The sequence below is a fragment of the Anabrus simplex genome, chromosome 1, assembly GCF_040414725.1.
Source record: "Anabrus simplex isolate iqAnaSimp1 chromosome 1, ASM4041472v1, whole genome shotgun sequence".
In the NCBI taxonomy this organism is placed as follows: domain Eukaryota; kingdom Metazoa; phylum Arthropoda; class Insecta; order Orthoptera; family Tettigoniidae; genus Anabrus; species Anabrus simplex.
The window spans coordinates 1086518934-1086541908 of NC_090265.1; the positions used below are offsets into that span (position 1 = coordinate 1086518934).

Genomic DNA, 22975 nt, shown 5'->3' on the forward strand with positions numbered 1-22975 from the left:
TGGATTCCATAATAATCATAAATAATTTTGGTAGAAACGAGATAGGCATGTTGATAATATGGTCACGCTATGTTTGAGGCCCAGAGTGGTTTGAGCCAAAAGTTGAAATTTGGAGTTTTGTGGGACAGAAATCCGGCCCGAAATGAAAGCGATTTGTACTGATGTTGATGCAGAAATAGATGGATCTTAAGGCCTACATGGAGGTTGTATTTCTATACCGGTGATGTGAGTGGCAGAAGAGAGTCCACACACCGAGGGTTAATTAATGAAAATGTTTTGAAGAGTTCCGATGGATAAATGGACTTCAAAATGGAAAAGGAAGGAACAATTTAACACTTGCACAGATTGGAGGTATTTGCCCAACTGCGAGATGTTATGGGATTTGAGAATTATCTTAGGAGCATATGGTCTCCATGAATTAACGACAGTACGAAAATAAGGTTGCGGGTTCGAACACTATTATGTCCCGACCGATGTGAATTCGGATCTTGGTGATTTCTGTTTGGGAGAGAACGTATGTGACTAAATTATAAAGATGGGGAATAAAAATAAAATTTCTCGAGAGAATAATAATATTAATAATAATAATATTCCAAGTAAATCATGTCTGGATTGATTAGTGCCAAAAGAAATCGGAATTGTAAAAGGGGTTATGCGTTAAACATATATAGAGTGGACTACCGTGTAACAAGCTAAATTAATTTTTTAATTAATAATAATAATAATAATAATAATAATAATAATAATAATAATATTTGAAGAATCAGAAGACATTTTTATTTTTATTTATGAACACAACAATAATGTTGGGAGTTGAAATGAAAAATATTGAAAATTTCAAACCACTTTAATAATAATAATATTTGAAGTAAAAAAAGGAAGCTATTTTTTTATTTCAGATGAGAATAATAAGAGCGAGAAGTTGAAGTATTATAGCGAGGATGATTACGGGTTACGATAATCACGATCTCCACTATTAATAATAATGTTGATAATAATAATAATAATAATAATATTTTTAATTTTTTTAATTTTATTATATCGGATGCTGATGGTGAATGATAAAAGGGAAGTCAGCTGGCGAATTAACGTAATAATGTCAAGTTGTTGTAAATAATAAGTTAAGTTAATATTTGTAAAATGAAGGCAAATCCCTACATCTGGACCATTAGGTTAGAGTCTCTTTGTCGTTTCCTTCAACTAAAGATTAGCATATCTTGCTTAGGAAACCGGGGAGAGTTTGTAGTTTCCCGGGTTGGTCTCATCTCAATCAAAGTGGAGGCGATAACATGGTCCATGTGATCGCGCCCACTTAGCCAACATGTAATTGGTCCACGACCAAATAGGGTCATGGTGTTAACGAAGGTAAATCTGATACCTTCAGATATCAACGGTTCTACTACCCAAATGGAAGGGTGGTCAAAAGTGATAAATATTATGTAATCAATTTTAGAAATAATTTGCCAAATTACCGGCAAATCAAGGGTCAACAGATTTTGTTGTGTGTAAAAATTATTTTGTTTACTTAAATAAAATGCTCCTTTAGCATTTGCAAGGAAACAGTTCCAGGTTTTTGTTCTTGTAGAATAGTAAACCCTTGGTGACCGTTTAAATATCCGTTCCCATTCCTAGGACGGAGTCTTCATAATTTTCCTTTGATCTGAATATACACTGACTGACAGAGCAAATGCAACACCAAGAAGGAGTGGTTCGAAAGGGATGAAAGTTGGGAAAAAAACAGAGACGGCACGGTCGAATAATTGATGTTTATTTCAAACCGATATGCAGGTTACACAATGCGCACGGCATCGACTCAGTAGGATGTAGGACCACCGCGAGCGGCGATGCACGCAGAAACACGTCGAGGTACAGAGTCAATAAGAGTGCGGATGGTGTCCTGAGGGATGGTTCTCCATTCTCTGTCAACCATTTGCCACAGTTGGTCGTCCGTACGAGGCTGGGGCAGAATTTGCAAACGGCGTCCAATGAGATCCCACACGTGTTCGATTGGTGAGAGATCCGGAGAGTACGCTGGCCACGGAAGCATCTGTACACCTCGTAGAGCCTGTTGGGAGATGCGAGCAGTGTGTGGGCGGGCATTATCCTGCTGAAACAGAGCATTGGGCAGCCCCTGAAGGTACGGGAGTGCCACCGGCCGCAGCACATGCTGCACGTAGCGGTGGGCATTTAACGTGCCTTGAATACGCACTAGAGGTGACGTGGAATCATGCGCAATAGCGCCCCAAACCATGATGCTGCGTTGTCTAGCGGTAGGGCGCTCCACAGTTACTGCCGGATTTGATCTTTCTCCACGCCGACGCCACACTCGTCTGCGGTGACTATCACTGACAGAACAGAAGCGTGACTCATCGGAGAACACGACGTTCCGCCATTCCCTCATCCAAGTCGTTCTAGTCCGGCACCATGCCAGGCGTGCACGTCTATGCTGTGGTGTCAATGGTAGTCTTCTGAGCGGACGCCGGGAGTGCAGGCCTCCTTGAACCAATCGACGGGAAACTGTTCTGGTCGATATTGGAACAGCCAGGCTGTCTTGCACATGCTGAAGAATGGCGGTTGACGTGGCGTGCGGGGCTGCCACCGCTTGGCGGCGGATGCGCCGATCCTCGCGTGCTGACGTCACTCGGGCTGCGCCTGGACCCCTCGCACGTGCCACATGTCCCTGCGCCAACCACCTTCGCCACAGGCGCTGCACCGTGGACACATCCCTATGGGTATCGGCTGCGATTTGACGAAGCGACCAACCTGCCCTTCTCAGCCCGATCACCATACCCCTCGTAAAGTCGTCTGTCTGCTGGAAATGCCTCCGTTGACGGCGGCCTGGCATTGTTAGCTATACACGTGTCCTGTGGCACACGACAACACGTTCTACAATGACTGTCGGCTGAGAAATCACGGTACGAAGTGGGCCATTCGCCAACGCCGTGTCCCATTTATCGTTCGCTACGTGCGCATCACAGCGGCGCATTTCACATCATGAGCATACCTCAGTGACGTCAGTCTACCCTGCAATTGGCATAAAGTTCTGACCACTCCTTCTTGGTGTTGCATTTGCTCTGTCAGTCAGTGTATATAATTTGTATGTTTGATGATGAGCCTTAAAGTTAAAAATTAGAGTGTCCCGTTCAACCCTGTAGTACTGATTGGATGGCGCCCTTACATTTAGTTTGAGATCTTATATCTCAAAATATTTTTTTATTGTTTATTAGTTGCGATAGATTCGGACCGTAACACTCCCTGAGATAAATGCTGGTTGGGACTCAGGCTTTGAGCGGGTACATAACTAAAACCCGGTCTCTTGAATGTCTTACTTTTGATTAAAGCGTCCATTCGAATAAAAGAACGGCTTCTCACGAAGCAACTTGTAAGCTCATATATTTAGGGGAATTTCTTCTTCAGGATATCCGTAAGGTTTGTGATGATGTTAGAACCCTCTTTCAGTTCTTTCCCGTGGTAAAATTTGAACTCCTTTTCCATCTCCCCTACCGTGATGTACCATCTCTCTGTAGACTGCATCAAACTGTCTCTAGACGTTTTTGAAATATAATTTCCACCCCTTGTAGGTTGACCTGTTTTCTCTCTGTAATTGCTTTCTATATCGAGGTTCTTCTTGTTTACCCTAAAAGCTATATCGGCCTAGCCAGTGAAGTCTTCAAGCAGCTCATCAGATCCTTGGTTTCGCGACTGTCCTCGAGCTGTTTTACTAGCTCTTCAAGGGCTTTAACGAACCCTTGCTCATCCTCCAGTAAAGAATAGGATGTTGTGGGCTCAACGCTGGCCTTAGACTGGCACACGATATCGGAGTTTTGATCGAGTTCATCAGTAGCATGTAACATATTTGGACGTAATGATTCATAATCTTCCGGAGAACAGTTGGAATTTCTTATCGCCTCGGAAGCATTGAGGCTGAGAAGCAATGATTTTAACCTTTTGCATCACAGCTATCGGAAGAGGATGGTCGTAAAGTCTTCCGAACCCTCGAAGCTGAGAAAGCTTTCGATAATGTCTTGATTACTTCTGTCACCATTTATTTAGGTCAGTGTCTTGAGGGAATACATGAAAGTGTATGTTTTGTTCCTTCGCGTGCCTGCTATGATTTGTGCAGCCTGCACTCGCATGGCAAACCATACTGAAAAGTGTACACTATTACTGATTTTTACGTTTTATCGCATAAAATAAACACACACGGTTTCTTATAAACCACAGATATGTTACTACCGTGTATTATTAGCACCTAGCTTCTGCGTGTACAGGCATTCTTACTCGAAATACCTCTGCCTTATTCAGGGCAGATTCAACGCGAGGGTCCTGAGTGACGTCACAGCTCTGCTTTGCTACTGCGCACCTCTCTCGTGATCCCTACCTTATATTCTACGTACCTTGGTGTGATCATTACCTCAGACAAAGAAGGTAGATCTTGTGTTGATGTAGTAGGTCAATAACATCTGTAGTTACAAACGTAACTCGTTTAGACGGTAAAGAAACGTTAATATTTTCTTTTTCATTCTCTTCTTCATCCCTATCCTCCCTCTCCTCTTCCTCATCCTGCTTCTCTTCTTCTTCTTCAACCTTTTCTTGTTCTTGCTTCTCTTTAACATGAAATTATTGCATACAAACAGAACTTGTAGTAGACTTGGACTATGATGTAGAATAAAAAATGTATTTCAGTGGTGTACCTAGTTGCGTTTTCAAAAAAAAATCAGTGCCTGCTTGAATACGTTTAAGCTCTTAAAATTTTCGTCGAATATTGTTTCGAGCACGGATTATATGTTGTGTAATCTCTTTGCTGGATGTTATCATGGTGCCGGTTTTGGGTCAAATGGAGTCTCTAACTGTGTGTTGATGCATATAAAATGATCAAAACCCATGCGATGCCGTCCATAATGAACTTCACTTTCTTTATCTATATTAATAATATAAAGAGGAAAAATTTGTATATTTGTTTGTAACGGCTACTCAAAAACTACTGAACCGATTTTAAAAATTACTTCATCTATAGAAAGCTGCATTGCCAGTGAGTAACATGGGCTATATTTTATTTTCAAAACAATTTTAGGTGGGGGGGGGGGGCGTAAAGATATGCTAATATGGGCGAAATCGAATTTGTCGTACAAGGACCAGCCAAAGCTCATTTTAAGCCCCTTGACGCAAAGAACAAAACCAAAACCATGTTTTAAGGCCCTAAAACAAACCGTTATGGATATATTGGCACCGCACTCTCTACCCCTGCTCTAGGAATCGGATAAAGAAATGAACTGTCGTAACCATGGCAACGTCAGCTCCAGTATTCTTACAGCAGCGAGATTATCTACAATATATCACAAAAACCTAACATGTTACAGACACGAAAATTGGTATTTGGAATCTCCTTTAAAAATAAAAGAACACTAATTTTTGTTTTCAGAAAATCCACTTAAGGGGTGATAGGAAGGTGAAAAGAAGTGAGGAAGGATTCGAATTATTTATACAAGGTTGCATATATCTCAGAAACTGAATATGTTACAGACGTTAAAATTGGTACTTGGAATAGCCTTTAAAAATAAATGAAAACCTTTTTCTGAAAAATATAAAATACTAGCAGTTACCCGTGGCTTCGCTCGCGTGGATTTCATCATCTGATTAAAGTAGTCGTTCCTCGGTACTGTACTAAGACATTATCTGAAAATCCCTAAAGTATAAAAACTCACCCAAGAACTGACTTCCATTTACTCCAGAAAGTCTTTGTATACCACGTTTGTTCTATTGCCTTTTGGAGCTAAGATGCGACTTAGAACCGTAGGTGTGTGAAATAGTCTTCTCTCAAGTCGAAAAACAATGTTTATTTTTAAAGGAGATTCCAAATACCTATTTCCACGTCAGTAACATCTTCATTTTTTGAGATATAAGTATCCCCAAAATAATAATTCAACCCCTTTATCAGTCCTACCCCCACCCCAATCCACCTAAGTAGATTTTACGAAAACAAAAAAATACGTATTTCTTTAGTTTTTAGGAGACTGCAAATACTAATTTTAACGTCTGTAAACTCTTCCATTTTTGAGATATCAACATGCTAATAAAACGAATTCCACTCCCTTTTCAGTCCTTTTTACCCCCCCTCTCTTAAGTGCCTTTTCCATAAACCAAAAATACCAATTTTCACGTCTGTAACATCTTAAGTTGTTGAGATGTGCTGTCGAGACGCTCATTTTAGAAATTCATCCCCTTTTTCAGTTCCCCTTAAGCGGATTTTCCGAAAACAAATTACCTGTATTTCTTTACTTTCACAGGACATTCCAAATACCAATTTTCACGTGTGTAAAATGTTATCTTTCTGAGAAATACTGCAGATATAATTAGTCTTTTAAAAACTCACCCCCTTTGCCAATGCCGTTCACTCCTATTAAACTGGATTTTCCAAAAATACAAAATGTGTTTATTTTTAAAGAAGATTCCAAATACCAATTTTCACGTCTGTAACATCTTCAGTTTTTAAGATATAAGTATCCTCGTAAAAAGTATTCAACCTCTTTTCAACCTCTTTTCACCGCACCCCCTTAAGAGGAATTTCCGGAAGCAAAAATATACGTGCTTCCTTATTTTTAAATGAGATTCCAAATACTAATGTTCACGTCTTTAAACTGTTAAGTTTTTGAGATATACATACTCATTCTAAAAATTCGCTCCCCTGTTCACCCCCTTAACGGCGGAATATCCAAAAATCTTCCCTTAGCATGCACCTACATCGTAATATAAATTTAACATCCAAAATTTCATTTCTTTATGTCCAGTAGTTTAAGTCTTCTCATACCGTTGGGTAGGCAACCCGCTGTTCAGACTTGTCTTGCGGTTTGCTTATCTTCCCCTATTTCATCCCATTTCATTTTTCATCCCTAAGTGCCGAACTACCAATCAGATTTCGTTCAAACCACTTCATAATCCCTCTCAGATGTAATAAGAACAAACTGTGAAAATTTAAGCGAAATCGGTCTAGTCGTTTTTGAGTCTATTAACGTCAAATATACCAACATCCACTTTTATATATAAGATAATATAAAAAGCGGATGAATTTTAAAAATTAGTATCTTCTTCTTCTACTACTGCTTTTTCCACACCTGTGGGGTCGCGGGTGCGAACTGTGTCGCAAATGTGGCTTTTGACCCCGTTTTACGACTGGATGCCCTTCCTGATGCCAACCCTATGTGTAGGGATATAATTACTATTGCGTGTTCCTGTTGTAATGGTAAAGTGGTGTGAGAGGAGAGTGTTGGGACAAACACAAGTAACCTGTACCAGAGCCAGAAGAATTAATCACAAGCGATTTAATTCCCCGACTCAGCCCGGAATTGAACCCGGAACCCTGTGAACTGAAGGCTTCAACGCTGACCACTCTGCCAAGAAGTGGGGCGGTTTTAAAATGAGTATATCTACAGCATATCTCATAAACTTGCCATGTTACGGACGTGAAAATTGGTATTTGTAATCTACTTTAAAAATAAAGAAAGATTTACTTTTTGTTTTTGGAAAATCAACTTAAGCTAGAGATCGAAAATAAGTGAAGAAGGGGTTGAATTCTCTTTATGAGAATACTCATATCTCAAAAACTAAGATGTTACAGACATGAACATTGGTATTTGGAATCTCCTTTAGAAATAAATAAACTCTTTCTTTTTTCTCGACTTAAAAGAGGACTATTTCTCACATGTACAGTCCCATGTCGCATGTTCCAGATTTAGCTCTGTCAGTAGCTTGATCGTCTTTGCCCCAAAAGGCAATGCTACAAACGTGGTTTACAGAGTGGTTCTGGGATAAATGAAATGCAATTTTTCGGCGAGTTTTTATATTTTAGAGATTAAGATAATGTCTTAGTGCACTACCGAGGAACAATTATTTTTTATCAACTTACGAAATATTCGCGAGCGAAGCAGTGGTTAGCAGCTAGTCAATAACTAAAAAGCCGTAACGATGTGATGACCAGCATGTAGCACACACACGTTTAAAGTCATTGAAATTCATATCAGTGTTAAGATGATCATCATACACATGTCACATGTTGCGCTCATCTTGTCGAAAAAGCACAATAATATTTGCGTTGTCGCGTATCAACTGCTTAGGCACACGCTTGGCATAAATAGAAGCAATCTACATATATATGTCGTCCCATACTAAAGTATGCGCGAATAACGTTTTGCTGTTCTGTAGCGTCATCGTCAAAGATTACAAGAGAATTGGGAAGCATATCATGCGGTGATGGTACTTGCTCATGCATATTAAATTGAAAATATTTCAAACCATCTTTAACCAGATCGTGCATTACAATTTGTACCATAGTATATAGTGTTTGATACAGTGACTTTGCGAAAATGTAAATATTCAGGAAACGTATGCCATTTAAAGAGGTGATGAGTGTCAGTAAAAAATTTGTCTTCCCTCATCCCGATGGGCCAGTAATGTTAACACACGTATTCACGTGACAATCAGTTCAACTTTTAACATAAGTTCAGTTGTTATCCCACTACCTCAGTAAGTCGTCGAAAGAACGCACTGTTATGTCTCCAGCGGGATATTTGTTTACAGTAACTCACTAAGACGCCGCGAGGGTGCGCTGATATGTCTCCCCTCCCAAACAACTGAGCCAGGATCGAACCTGCAAAGTCTGCGATGGAAGGCCAGCGTCTCAACCGTCTGAGCCATTCAGCCTGGCAGGGTAAGGTAGGTGGTAGTACACAGTTTCTAATTACTAGCCTGTGTGCCCAAAAAAGCTTTGATTAAATTCCAATCCTCTCCGCAGTGCTCATGTGGACTGAGGGCATATAACGCTGTTGACGGTTATTTGTCCGTCGGATGGAGACGTAAAGCCTTGAGCAGACCTCTCGATGCTATTCGACAGTAGAAAGCTATGTGACAATGCCGGGGTTTACCATCCCACTTCCTACTATCATATATCATGTAATTAACTTCATCTTACTATCTTCCCCGATGAAGACTTCAGGAAGAGCATCCGGTTATAAAAAATACATCTTAACAGTTTCATCTCACCACAAACCCGACAAAGTAGAGAAACGGGATAAGGAATGGACACACGTTAGGTTATAACGTCATGCACCCTTAGCCAGCAGTCCGCATTTAAAAATCACCCACGCTGTGAAGTCACAGCTCTGTCAGGATAAGGCCTGCGCGTTCGGTTATGTAAAGATAAGCATGCATTTTTAAATTGCCCGCGATTATTACGTCACAGCTCCGTCACTACTCCAAGGGAGAGACGACAAAGAGCCTGTGTGCGGTTAGGTTACCGTTCGTGGCCAAGGTTAGGTTAACACACGTGTTAACCACACCTACAAGTTACCTCACTAGTTCGGCTCTTCCAAGGAGAACCCGTCTGAGGTTAGGTTAGCGTTAACACGTCATAACCTCAACTACCAGTCACCTAACTAACTGGAATCCTCCAAGGGGAGCCAGTGTGTGAGGTTAGGCTAGCGTTCGTGCGCAAGGTTAGGTTAACACGTCATAATGACATCTTAACCTCATATGCAGGTCACCTAACTGATTTGTGGCTCCTCCATGGGCGCCCGGTCGATTCGGCTCCTCCAAAAGGGTCCGTGACATTTCCGACTCGACTCCTCCAAGGGGGCTCGTCCGATTCGGCTCGCCCAAAGTGGTCCGTGAGGTTAGCATTGACCTCGTACGTAAGGGCATGACGTCATAACCTCACTTAGCGGTCAAAAACACTCCAGGTTGGCCAGTGACATTAGCATTGTCCTCGTACGTATGCGTACGACGTCATAACCTCACCTTGGAGGCAAAAGCACCCCAGTTCATTTCCTGACCAATTTATCCCCTCCAATAGAGTCTGTGAGGTTACACTTGCTCTCGTACGCACGGTTTTGACATTATTCCGCACCTCGACCTCAATGCCCTGGAACGTACATAGCCTTACTACTCAACTAGGGTCAATGACCTCGTTCTGTAATCTACATAGCCTTACTACACAACTAGGGGTCAATGACCTCGTGGGAAAATGCTGACACAGCACCCATTGTTTTAGAACATACATTGCTCATACTTCTGTGGAAGTACGGAGAGATTGAAGTTAAGAAATTTCATTCAACATAAAAGTCAGCTAAGAATAACATGATGGCAAACATACTAGCCAATCATATGAATTTTAGGGAAAAATGGAAGAATATGGAATAAACAATACCAATAACGGCATTCCAGGGATCATTAACTGACAAGGGGAGTGTATATGAGCGGAAACGTTTTTACAATATACAGTACCTGGCCACATTATTAGACTCAAGGACCTTTTTAGCAATTCTTTTCCCTTGACACCCTACTTCTTGGATTTATGTGACAGCAAACCCATTGTTCATACTTGCATTGTAGGACATGGTATTCTTGATAATAATATGAATTTTGGAACTTATTATTTTTACAAATTCCCACCTTTTTTACTTTATTAACGTAGTACCTACCTTGCCATAAACATATGAGGTAATAATTCCTGCGGTTTTTGTGTCAGATGTGTGTTTGGTTTACTGATAATTAACTTTAACAGTTTGTCTTGCTGTATTTTAGATATTTACGCTAAATCTGTGTTGATAACAGGAACTTTATGAAGTAGCAGTGGTTTTAAATTTGTTAGGGAAATCAAACAATTTCTTGAAACCAGAGTTATGGGGAAGTCTCAGGACCTTTCTCCTCGCAAAATTGAGTTTGTGAAGGGACTTTTGCAGCATGGAAATCTGACACAACGAGAAATTGCTGCCCATTCAGGAATATTGCAGACTTCTGTGCGTCGTATAAACAATACAAATAAAACTGGGAGAGATTACCCGAAGAACAGAACGTGGTAGGAAGAAAATTCTGACTCTAAGAGCAGAACGTTTGCTCGTCAAAATTGTGAAAGGAAACAGAAGGGCATCTTATGCTACTATAATCCAAGAACTGAACAACAGTGGTATCAAGGTTTCTGAGAGAAGAGTGCGTCAACGTACTTGCAGCTAGGGGTACCGATGTCGTCGACCAGCTAAGAAACCCAAACTTACTGAACGAATGATAAAACGGAGGCTACAGTGGGCAAGAAAACACCAACATTTCACAGCAGAAGACTGGAAAAGGGTAAGTTCCTTATATAAATTCTTTAACAAATGATGTTTTAGCTAGGAAAATTCCAACGAGTATTTACAACTTTAAATTTCATACACATCATCTTAATTTCTACGTTTGCTTCAGTGATGAATCAACTTTTGAGGTGTCAAGCGAGAAATACCGGTTTGTAAGAATATTGTCTAGTGAAAAGTACGAGAATAATTGCGTCCAACAAACAGTAAAACATCCTACCAAGGTCATGATTTGGTCAGTGATAAGTGGAAAGGGAATGGGACGTCTTCAGATTGTGGAGGGTATAATGCGTCATGATCAGTACAGACAAATACTTGAAAAGAGACTGTTCCCTCAATTGAAGGACTGGTTTAGTGAAGGTAAAAACAAGATTTTCATGCAAGATGGGGCTCCATGCCACACAGCAAAATCTATTAAGCTTTTCTGAAAGAGAAAGAAATTCCTCTTTTGGAATGGCCTGGTAATTCACCCGATTTGAACCCGATTGAGAATGTGTGGCAATGTCTGGTACGTGAAATTGGTAAAGAGCGTATCACTACCAAGCTTCAACTACTTGAAAAGATCATATTTCATTGGAACCATAATGAAAAGTTGTCTCCAGCAGCTTCATCTTGCATTGCAAGTATGCCTCGCAGGGTGCAAGCAATCATAAAAGCTAAGGGTGGACTGACTAAATATTGGAATTGCAGTCTTAAAACTGCGTATGACATCGTAAATTAAACATACTGTAATGCTATCCGTTAGTGAATGTGTAGTATTCCATTAAAAGTATGTTAATATAACATTTTGTTAGAAAAATGAAGATTTTTATGTTGAGTCTAATAAAGTGGCCAGGTACTGTACTTTACGTTGTACCGACACAGATAGGTCTTATGCCGACGATATTATAGGGAGGTCTAGGAGTGGGAAGGAAGCGGCCGTAGCCTCAATGAAGGTACAGCCCTTGCATTTGCTTGGTGTGAATATAGGATAAAACGGAAAATCATCTTCTGGGCTGCCGAGAGTAGGATTCGAACCCCTAACTCCGAAATGCAAGCTCACATACCACATGGTCAACTCGCTCAGTGCAGAAATGTTCAGAACACACTCAGTGCAGAAATATTCGGCTATGTTAAGATAGTTTAATACCAGGATAATGTCCAGGTTGAGGAGATAGCTCATACTGGCAAAGTACAGAAATTTATCTATGTAATAGACATTTATAAAAAGATATCGAGGATTAAAGCTAGAAATGCAGGTGGGATTGACAAGATTTCTGGAGACATACTGAAGGCCATGGAATGGGATATAGTGCCACATCTGAAACACTTATTTCGTTACTGTTTGCATGAAGGAGCTATACTGAATGAATGGAGAGATGCAATAGTAGTCCCTGTATACAAAGGAAAGGGTGATAATCATAAAGCCAATAATACCAGGCCTATCAGCTTAATATGCGTTGCTTGTAAGTTCTGGGAAAGTACTGTTTCTGATTATATACATTTGCAAAATTACTAACTAGTTTGATAAAAGAGAGTTGAGGATTAGGAAAGGTTATTCCAGTGATGCTCAACTGGTAGGGTTCCAGCAAGATATAGCAGGTATTTTAGATTCGGGAAGTCAAATGGATTGTATGGCTACTGACCTGTCCAAAATACTTTTGATAGGGTAGATCATGGGAGACTACTACTAAATAAAAGAAGGCAACTGGATTAGCTATTGGAGTAGACAGAAGAATGGTCGAATGGGTGCTAAATATACAGAACATAGAACTCACAGAATTAGAGTAGTTAAAAGTATTTTCTGATACTGTAATGATTAGGAGGGGTTTCCCTAAGACAGTATTACTGGGCAATTATATTTTCTTATATATATACACTGACTTAGCAAATGTCATGGGATAGTCACCTAAAAGCGTGTGGGGCATCCTCTGTCTCTGCGAACTGCAGTGAGACGCCGTGGAAGTGAGTTGACAAGTCCCTGGTAGTCCTCTGGACGCAGCTGACACCAAATCGTTTGCAGAGCGGCCGCCAATGCTGGTCTGTTCGTGGGTGCAGGATCCATGGCACGGAGCCTGCGTTCCAGGACATCCCAGATAAGCTCGATAGGGTTCATATCGGGTCTCCTGGGTGGCCATCGCAGTCGTTGGACTTCCGCTGCATGTTTCTGGAATCATTCCCGGGTGACGTGGGAGCGATGTGGCGGCGCGCTATCACCTTGAAACACCTCAGAACCGTCTGGGCGCTGGAAGGCCCAAAATGGGTGGAGATGGTCTCCGAGCAGCTCAACATACCGCGTACCATTCAAAGTCTCTTCCAGAACAACTAGGGGGCCCATTCCATACCAGAAAAATACACCCCAGACCATAACAGAGACACCAGCGCCCTGGACCACACCTTCGAGGTAGGCGGGATCCATCGCTTCATGTGGTCTGCGCCATACACGGTGCCTCCCATCGGCATGGTGCAGTTGAAATTGTGCTTCGTCCGACCATATCACGTTACGCCATTGTTCCAGTGTCCATCCCTGGTGACTGGCGACAAATGCGCGTCGTTGTGAATGATAACGTTGGGTTAACAGTGGCACCCATGTGCGGCGCCGGCTCCTATACCCCACAGAACCCATGTTCCTACGGATTGTCCACTGGGAGACGTGTCTAGCACGGCCTGTGTTGAATTGAGCAGTGATTTTTTGCACGGTTGCCCGTCTATCACTATTGACAATCCGTCCCAGTTGTCGCCGGGTTGATTGTGTGAAGCCGAATTCGCGCACCATTTCCGAAATCGCACTTCGCGTCCGTCGGGCACCGACCATCATACCCCGTTCGAACGGTGGCAGCTCACAACGACGTTCCATGTTACACCTGTCACATGCACAGCCACTGCTCACAAGGTCTCCTATACAACTGCCGCTGGCACAGGGGGCGTGTGGTGCGCAGACAACACATCTGCGCATCAGTGCTCCGCTATTCCAGTCAGTGTATATAGATAAGAATAAAGAACTGGAAAAAACAGATAAGGCTTTTTGTGGATGATGTTATACTGTAAAGGATTATAAATAAGTTACAGGATTGTAAGCAACTAAAAATACCTGGACAATGTTGTTGTTGATGATGATGACGATTAGGATGATGATGCTTCTTATTTAAATGGGCCTATCATCCAGATCATCGACCCCTACTGGACAATGTTGTGAGCTGGACAGCAGACAATAGTATGATGGTAATCAGAATGAAAAGTCAAGTTGTAAGTTTCACGAAGAGGAAAAGTCCTCTCAGTTTTAACAAATACACTATAGACAATACTGGACACTTCCGCGTTCTCCCATACTAAACTGCGAGACATGTTGACAGTGGCGCACCTGGCGGCCCGAGCTTAAACGTCAGCTGGTAACACTGAAACTTCACAAGTTGCATGTTAAAATTGATAGAAATAATGAAACTAAATAATTATGTTTGCGTTGTTCTACTACGAAAGTTGAATGTTAATACTGATAGAAATAATGAAACTCAATAAAGATTTCGTTCTGTCCGAATTATGGCTGAATGATCAGCGTTGATGCCTTCTCTTCAGAAGGTCACGGATTTGATACCCGGTACGATCGGATTTTTAATCACGTCTTATTAATTATTCTGGTTCGGGGACTGTGGTTTGTGTTCGTTCCAACACTTTTCGCTTCATATTCAGACAACACATTACACTTCTAACCATCACAGAAACATGTAGGCATAATGATGATTACTAGACCTCGGATTTTTAGATGTTAAAATATTATTTAGCTGCCAAAATAGGCTGTCAAATAGGTTCTAAAATATTTTAGGCAGCTTCCATTTTACGTATTTTAATAGGCATAAATAAAAATACCATGTTTATTTTGCTAAATTGATAATAACACGTTAAGGGGAAATATAAAACAAGTTTCCCTCGCTCCGATGTGAAATGGGGAACTCATGTAACTTTTTAATTAAAGGCGACTTGGAACCTGACACTTTCGGCATAATTCACATACTTAACAAACGGGAATACCGAAATGTTCTCACAGAATGAAATGGAGCTTTTATTCCAGCTGGTCAGTGGATTCTGCCTCCAGCCTCGTGACAGGCTACGGAAGTGTTCGCTGTGGGAGGTTCTTAAGGCATTCAGGGGTGTGTGGTTTACAGCTTTCCAATTTTAAAATTCTGTTTAAGATACTGAAAACGAGTCAGCAAATATTGTATTTTCTCCGAATATATTAAAAACATGTTAACCGGTTTAGGGATACAAATATGAATTATAGGAATATAGGCAAATATAGTTTCTAACTTCAATTGAGGCACTTTTATGCACTATAGAGCCGACGTTTATAATATTATAAATACATGAAGAATGTAAATACAACTTCATTTTAAGTTCTGTCTTCCAGAACAAAATACGATTTTCCTCAAAATCCGAGGTCTAGTGATTATATTCCTCCATGCAGGGTTGGCGTGAGGAAGGCCATCCGGCCGTAAAATAGGGCCAAATCCACATGTTCGACACAGCCCTCACCCACTACCCCACAGATCTGGGAAATAGGTAGAAAAACTGGTTTTGTTTAATGTATTTTGTTTTAATTTTCTTCATGTAATTAATCTAAGATAAGAAGATGGTACTTGGCAACTAAATGTTAAACCTAATGCGATGTGTACACTAATATTTTACAATATTGAAATTTACTTACAATGTTATGTCTCGAGGAAGGCGGAAGAAAGATTTCTATAGCTGAAGTTCAAACTTATTGCAAACAAAAACAACACAAACCTTACCAAACATGATTCAGTGCCTGTATGATTGTAATGAAAAAACTTTTTTCACCAGATAAATTACATTTTCCCGGAAATCTTCTTAACGCAATTCTAATTTCAAAATTTCGCACTGCATAAGGTGATCGGTATTACTACTACGCTCAGTTTTAAGATCGTTCCGCTAGATGCGCTGGCAATCAATGTCTTGCGATATCTCGCACAATGGCTCGTATTCTCTTTAGCATACTTGGTTTTAATTACTGGATTGAAGGGGTGAAAGTACTATATGGAAATCAATGTAAGTTCCTAGGTGTTAATATAAGGGAACATCCTCATTTGAGTAACCACATTAACAGGGTTGTAAATAAAGGTTACAGATCTCTTCGTATGGTTATGGGAGTATTTATGATTTGTATTCAAGGTGTAAAGGAGAGGGCGTATAATTCCTTGGTAAGACACCAATTACAGTATAGTTCCAGGGCATAGCAACCACACCAGGATTACATGATACAAGAACTGGAAGGGATGCAAGCAATATCCGCATTTTCCATAGCGATGTTATACACTGTTAACAGAAGTAAAAAACACAAAAGTTTCACTTGATCAATACTGTTTATTTGCCTAAGGCAAATTAAAAACTGTAGAACATGTTTCATCTACTTTGTAGACATGCTCAGCTACATATATTTAGGCGCATTGTATAATTAACAAGGACACATTCTTAATATCTTAATGTTAAAACATACATTAAAACACTTTAAAATGTTCCCTTTTTCCATGACACATACTGTTGTGTTTTTTACTTATTTTTAGCAACTCGAAAAGATGTGAAAAAAAGCAGCACGATTTGTTCTGGGTGATTCCCAACAAAAGAGTAGTGTTACAAAACTGTTTCAAACTTTGGGCTAGAAAGACTTGGGAGTAAGTAAACGAGTTACTCAACTAAGCGTATGTTCCAAGCTGTCAATGGAGAGATTGCAGTGAATTACTTTAATAGACAAATAAGCTTGAGTGGAGCTTTTAAAGGTAGGACAGACCATGGCTGGCTAACTTTTTATGTTGTGCCCCGTTTCTGGTACATAACATTTCTTGTGGCTCTTTATTCTTCCTTCCTTTCTTTCTGTTAAGAAGGAAGCCACACTTTCCATTGTTGACTTAGTCAAATTTAACTTTAAAGCTGTCCAGTCTGTCAAACACACACGTTATAACACTATAACACACATGTAAAAAATACACATTATTAAACAATGAATGACATGTTTCATTCTAAAAGAACATCCTCAGATTCTATCAAGTCACTTTAAACCATGTGCATTTATGTACAATAGGGTTTATTTTGCATAAACTAGTCAATGATTATGAATTGATGATGATATGAAAAAATATGTACAAATAAGGAATGTATAAGACCTCTACTGTCACTTTAGTAAATTATAGAAATTTTCCAGCTGCTGTCATCCGTTATCTTCTGCAACTGTGTCTGCTCTCATTGGTCGTGTGTGTACTTTGATTTTCTGCAACACAGTGGACTTCCTTGTATATTTTGTAGTTCTTTTCAGCCAGGGCTGATGCTATTTTGCTCCTGATCAGATGGCGTCTTGTATTCTACAGGAGTTCACCCTGTTGGCAGGAGCCAAAGATAGTTTTGGTCTCGTTACAGTGTCTGCAGTGGGTGCCATCCTGACTCCTCCCTTGGAGAGCTTTCACAAGTGTTACATTACCCTGCAATTAAATGGCATCAAACCTTCAGAAGTATTCAGTCCTTGACCAGATTCAAGCCATCTTTTAGCCGATGGACATTCTTCATATAGGGCTACATCTTTGCAGTAAGTTCTTAACAGGCACCATTTTTATATTCCTGTGTTTCCCCTTATGACTTTGGGACTAATGAACGGCTGAGTTCTTGACTGGCTGCAGCTCTGAAGGACACATTTATCTGTCTGTCTCAAGGTCTTGGACTGCATTCATATTATTGGATTTTCCCAGCATCCTACAAGCATTAAACTGCTAGATGAGTGATTCACATTGTTCTTTGCATAGTCATAAACACTTGAATTATTTTAAATGTAACTCTAATGCTTTTCAGTCTGTCAAACTCTAAGTATAACACTTATGACATCTTTCATTCTTTAAAGAACATCATCAGATTCTATCAAATCAAATCACATCAATTTTTTTGTGTTAAATTTACATTTATGATAATTAGAAATATTTAATATTTGAGAGTCATAATTGACCTTAGTTTAGTGTTCAGTGGTGTGTCCTCTCTCCTTATCCATCTAAGAAGAAGTGCAATCCTCACAAATAGTTAAAAGCTAACAAAACAAACTTCAATGATCACACACATTAAAAAATTCACCCTACTAAATTCATTTCCTGAACAACATTTCACACTTTATGTTTTAGCGCTTAACAAATCCCACAGGAGGATACTCTGATTTAAATGTCTGGAAGCGGATTAGGATATTCTTATCTGTAGTAAATTCTTTGAACTGACACAGTGCCTTTGCTAATCGAGATGTTTTGGTAGGTTATTATTTATCACTAAAAATAAGGTCTTACCAGATACCCTTTAATTAAATTCCATACTTTTATTTCATCAAAATCATTAACTACATTCTCCTTAATACATAAGAATACATTTTAAGACGAAGAAACAACACCTCCACTCCCCTCTCCAATGAACTGAGTCAATGACCATAAAATTCCACTTACTCTATAGTTCCCCTTCCCATTACATGGAATAAAGGTATTGCCTACACAGCATCACATCTCACTTTTTGCATTTGTGCTTAATCCATCCCACAGGTGGCCACTCTGAATTAAATGTCTGGAATGTGGTTTCTTATCTGTAGTAAATTCTCTGAATTTAAGCAGCGACTTTGCCAATCAAGACTTTTGGTAGGTTATTATTCATCACTAAAAATAATGTCTTACAGGCTCTCTTTAATTCAATTTAATTTAATTCCTTACTTTTGTTTCATCAAAATCATCAAAATCATTAACTTATATTTACTCCCTAATTATAAGATGAAGCAACACTTCCCTTACCCTCTCCAGTGTATCAATTCCCACAACATTCCCCTCACTTAGCTACCAAGACTAAAACTAAGACTAAGCAAAAAACTGGCTTCAGTCCAAATGTAGTCGCCAGAGGAACAGATGATAGCAGCTAAAGTACAAGAAAATTTCCAAAAGTTACTAAAGTGCCACTACTAAAATAATTATTTGATCATACTTGTACATAACATCACCAATTCATAATCACTGACAAGTTTATGCAACATAAACAATATTGTACATATATGCGCATGATTTAAAGTGATTTGATAGAATCTGAGGATGTTCTTGTAGAACAAAACATGTAATTCTTTGTTTGGTAGTGTGTATTTTTACAGGTATATTATAGTATTATATGGCTTTAAATTGTGTTTGTTCTGTCACTGATTGTCTGTAACTGTACAATTTTCATACAGCATTATAACGATGACATTCCACCTGCTGTGGGATCTGAATTCAAACCAACATAACAACTTCAGCTTTTGTAGTGTTTTGATGAATACAGAATAAGTAATTTTGAGAACTTACAGGTGGCTGTTGCCCTCAATATACATGCCAGTGGTCAGCTTGTTTGTCATACTCCACCCAGTTTATGGGACAGTGGTTCACTTGTCTCTGTGTAGTCCGCTCAATATATGGCAGTGGCCTGCTTCTGTTAGCACAGTCTGGACTTTTACTGTGCTGAAGGGATTGGTACTAACTGGTTTAGTATGGTGTCTGGCAGTTACTGGTTGGTTGTACTTTCTGCTAGCTGTTCTGTATTCTTGAGCAAAATTGTTGGTATGTTAGAACATTTCTATGGCTTTCTGTTGCAATTGGCCACGGTAATGTACTGTGGTTGAGGTCCGACTCGTTGTTTCAGTGGTAGGCATACTGCCCTTGGGTTCAGAACAGAGCATCCTAGGTTCAATTTCTGGCTAGGTCAGGGATTTTAAGCACTTCTAATTAATTCTTCTGGCTCAGGGACTGGGTGCTTGAATCTGACCCAACAATATCCTCTTCATATTCAGACAACACACCACACTAACAATCACCACAGAAACATGCAATAGTGATTACATCCCTCCACACAAGTTCAGCATCAGGAAGGGCATCCGGCCGTAAAACACGGCCAAATCCACATGTGCCACAGAGTTTGCACATGAGACCCCACAGGAATGGGAAAAGTTGTGGTAGCAGAAGCAGAAGAAGAAGAAGAAGAAGAAGAAGAAGAAGAAGAAGAAGAAGAAATGTGTTGTGGTGAGAGTATATCCATAGCCCTATAAAATATTTCGTGGTGGCCTAGTAGAGAGCGTTCAGTGATAGATGACTCTTGTAGTTCTAATGATGAAATTTTTAGTTCATGTTTTAGTATAAACCTTTATCTAACATGGTATGATTATCTACTTTATTTGGACAGAATGGATTTTCAGTTATGAAATATTATTCTACCATGACATGAATTATAATATGATGAATAGAAAGTAAATGTTGAGAGAAGAATTTCTAGCACTGATGTTGTTTCATTTTAGGCATTTGAGACAGTAATTTAAGGATAAAGTGGAATAATTTCATCACTAATCCACAGGAAAGAGATTTGTTTAACTTGAAGAGATGTAAGGTAAATACAATTATGTTCATGGTATCTTGATTAATAGAATGCTGTGATTCTTAGCAAAGAAATAATTACTTTATTGTACAATGCTGACTTTGATTGCATAGTAATGATAACAGTTTTACATAATTAAACCAATGTACTTCCCCATGGTCTGATATTGGAAGATGAATCACAGTGCTGCAATGGAACAATTTTAACTACCATCTGCATGGCTGTCCTCAGCTGAGGAAGTAAGTCGAATTCAATACGTTTTTTGGTAATTTGATCATTAAAACATTATCCACAAGATATAAGTTTACTATATCTATGATAATCCTAACTTGTTAGAACTTATGTCTTGACTCATCTACCAAACAATTTCAATCCCAAGCAGAAAATAAAAGAAAGTAGTTCCATACTCACCCAGAATCAGATGAATGTAATACACTTTCTGGGCCGTCTTCTACATCCACTTCTACTTTAATATTCTGGAATGTTAAAAACACTAGAGTAATATCTGAAAAAATGTATGTAATTTAGCAGTATTCTAAAATTAGATATGCATATAATTTCATGACTAAAAATACTATCTCAGAATAATGTACATAAAAAAGCAAAGGTTTGGCAAATAAAATAATACCTGTTTGTATTTAGGAAATTAGAAGTAGTTACAATTTACTGTTTTAACTGACCAAACAATTACATTATCAGAACTAGAGATGAGCATTATATATCACAACATGGTTCCAGGGTATATCATGGCAGACTACTCACAAAAATACTGGAATAGATAAAAGAGTGACTGAATAGGTGGCTATATTTATAGATAACAGAAATGAGAGAATTAGAGTAAGTGAAGCATTATCTGATCCTGCAACCATTAAGAGGAGAATTCCTCAAGGCACTATTATTGGACATTTTTGTTTTCTTATACATACAAACTAGCATTTACCCGCGGCTTCGCTCGCTTGGATTTCGTAATTTGATAAAAGTAATCGTTCCTCGCTACTGTAATAAGACATTATCTGAAAATCTCTAAAAATAAAAACTCACGGAAAAATTGAGATTCATTTACCCCACAAACTCTTTGTAAACAACGTTTGTGTTATTGCCTTTTAGGTCTAAGTTGACCATGCGACACAGAACTGTACAAGTGAGAAAACCCATAAAAGGAATTCATATTTTCAGTCCTTCCCCCAAACCAAATAAACACGTTTCTTTATTTTTAAAGGAGATTCCAAATACCAATTTTCACGTCTGTAACATCTTCAGTTTTTGAGATATAAGCTTCTTCATAAAACATTATTCAACTTCTTTTTCACTTCTTTTCGCCCCCGTTAAGTGCCTTTTCCGTAAACAAAAATGTTCATGTATTTTGAAGGTCTTTCCAAATACCAAGTTCAGTAGCGTAGCCAGGATCGGCCAATGGGGGGGGGGGGGTTACAGTTACAAAATTAAGATGTAACATAATGAAAGTGCTTGTGCTTGTGCGTGTCTGGTACGCGCATGCATGGCTGTCATAAGGATACTGATACAAGAGTGAACTACTGTATGTGATATTCAGATTGCAATACACTACAAAATTCTTACTTTAAAATACAGAACAGGAACAATATGATCGAGGTCAGCAGTTTTATCTCAAACGGTATGTTCAGTTTACAATCTAAAATCTAATTTTCGAGGCTTCCTAAAAAAATAAATTTAACACATCTGTTGGTTTTACAACTATGTCTCTGTGAATGTTCAAGGGAGCCAACCCGTTGAGTCGACTTTCACTTGTGGTATTTCTGAGGTAGGTTTTAAGGCGTCTTAATATTGAAAATGATCTCTCACTGGCTGCAGTGGTGACAGGTAGGGTGGCAAACACTCTCAACAAGCAGTAGATTGCAGGGAGTTTATCTTGATCACATAAAAGAAGTTTATTGTTTACTGTCAGTTTCTATTTATTTTCTTTTTGTGAAAGTTCAATGGGGGGAGGGGGTTCTAACCCCCAGTAACCCCCCCCTGGCTACGCCCCTGACCAAGTTTCATGTCTATAACATGGTAAGTTTTTGATATATACTGTACACATACCATTACTCATTTAAAAGATTCACCTGCTTTTTCAATTCTTTTCATCTCCTTAAGTGGATTTCCTGAACAGAAAAACATACGTGTTTCTTTATTTTTAAAGGAGATTCAAAATACCAACTTTCACGCCTGTAACATCTTCACTTATTTCCACCACCTACCCCCTTAAGTGGAATCTCCGTAAACAAAAAATATGTTTATTTTAAAAAAAGATTCAAAATACCAACTTTCACGTCAGTAACATCTTCACTTTTTGAGATATAAGTATCCTCTTAAACATAACTCAACACCTCTTTTACTTATTTTCACCCCCCCACCCAAAGTCGATTTTCCAAAACAAAAATATACGTGTTTCTTTACTTTTAAAGGAGATTGCAAATACCAAATTTCACATCTGTAACATCTTT

At 39.2% G+C, this 22975-nt stretch overlaps 1 protein-coding gene across 5 annotated transcripts in view; it reads right to left on the reverse strand.

Moving 5' to 3' along the window:
- Window positions 1-22975, reverse strand: part of LOC136876347 (gastrula zinc finger protein XlCGF52.1) — a 125675-nt gene that overhangs the window by 24545 nt on the left and 78155 nt on the right. For 3 of the 5 annotated variants that reach the window (XR_010860576.2, XM_067150225.2, XM_067150211.2), the window contains exon 4: window positions 20922-20986. Coding sequence is in view for 2 of the 5 variants with exons in the window: in XM_067150225.2 (XP_067006326.2) it covers window positions 20922-20986 (65 nt within the window). In the remaining 3 variants the exon portion in view is untranslated. Of the gene's footprint in view, window positions 1-14004; window positions 14102-14190; window positions 14297-20921; window positions 20987-22975 lie in introns of those variants that run through there. The other 2 variants (XR_011018470.1, XR_010860575.2) reach the window with 2 other exon arrangements.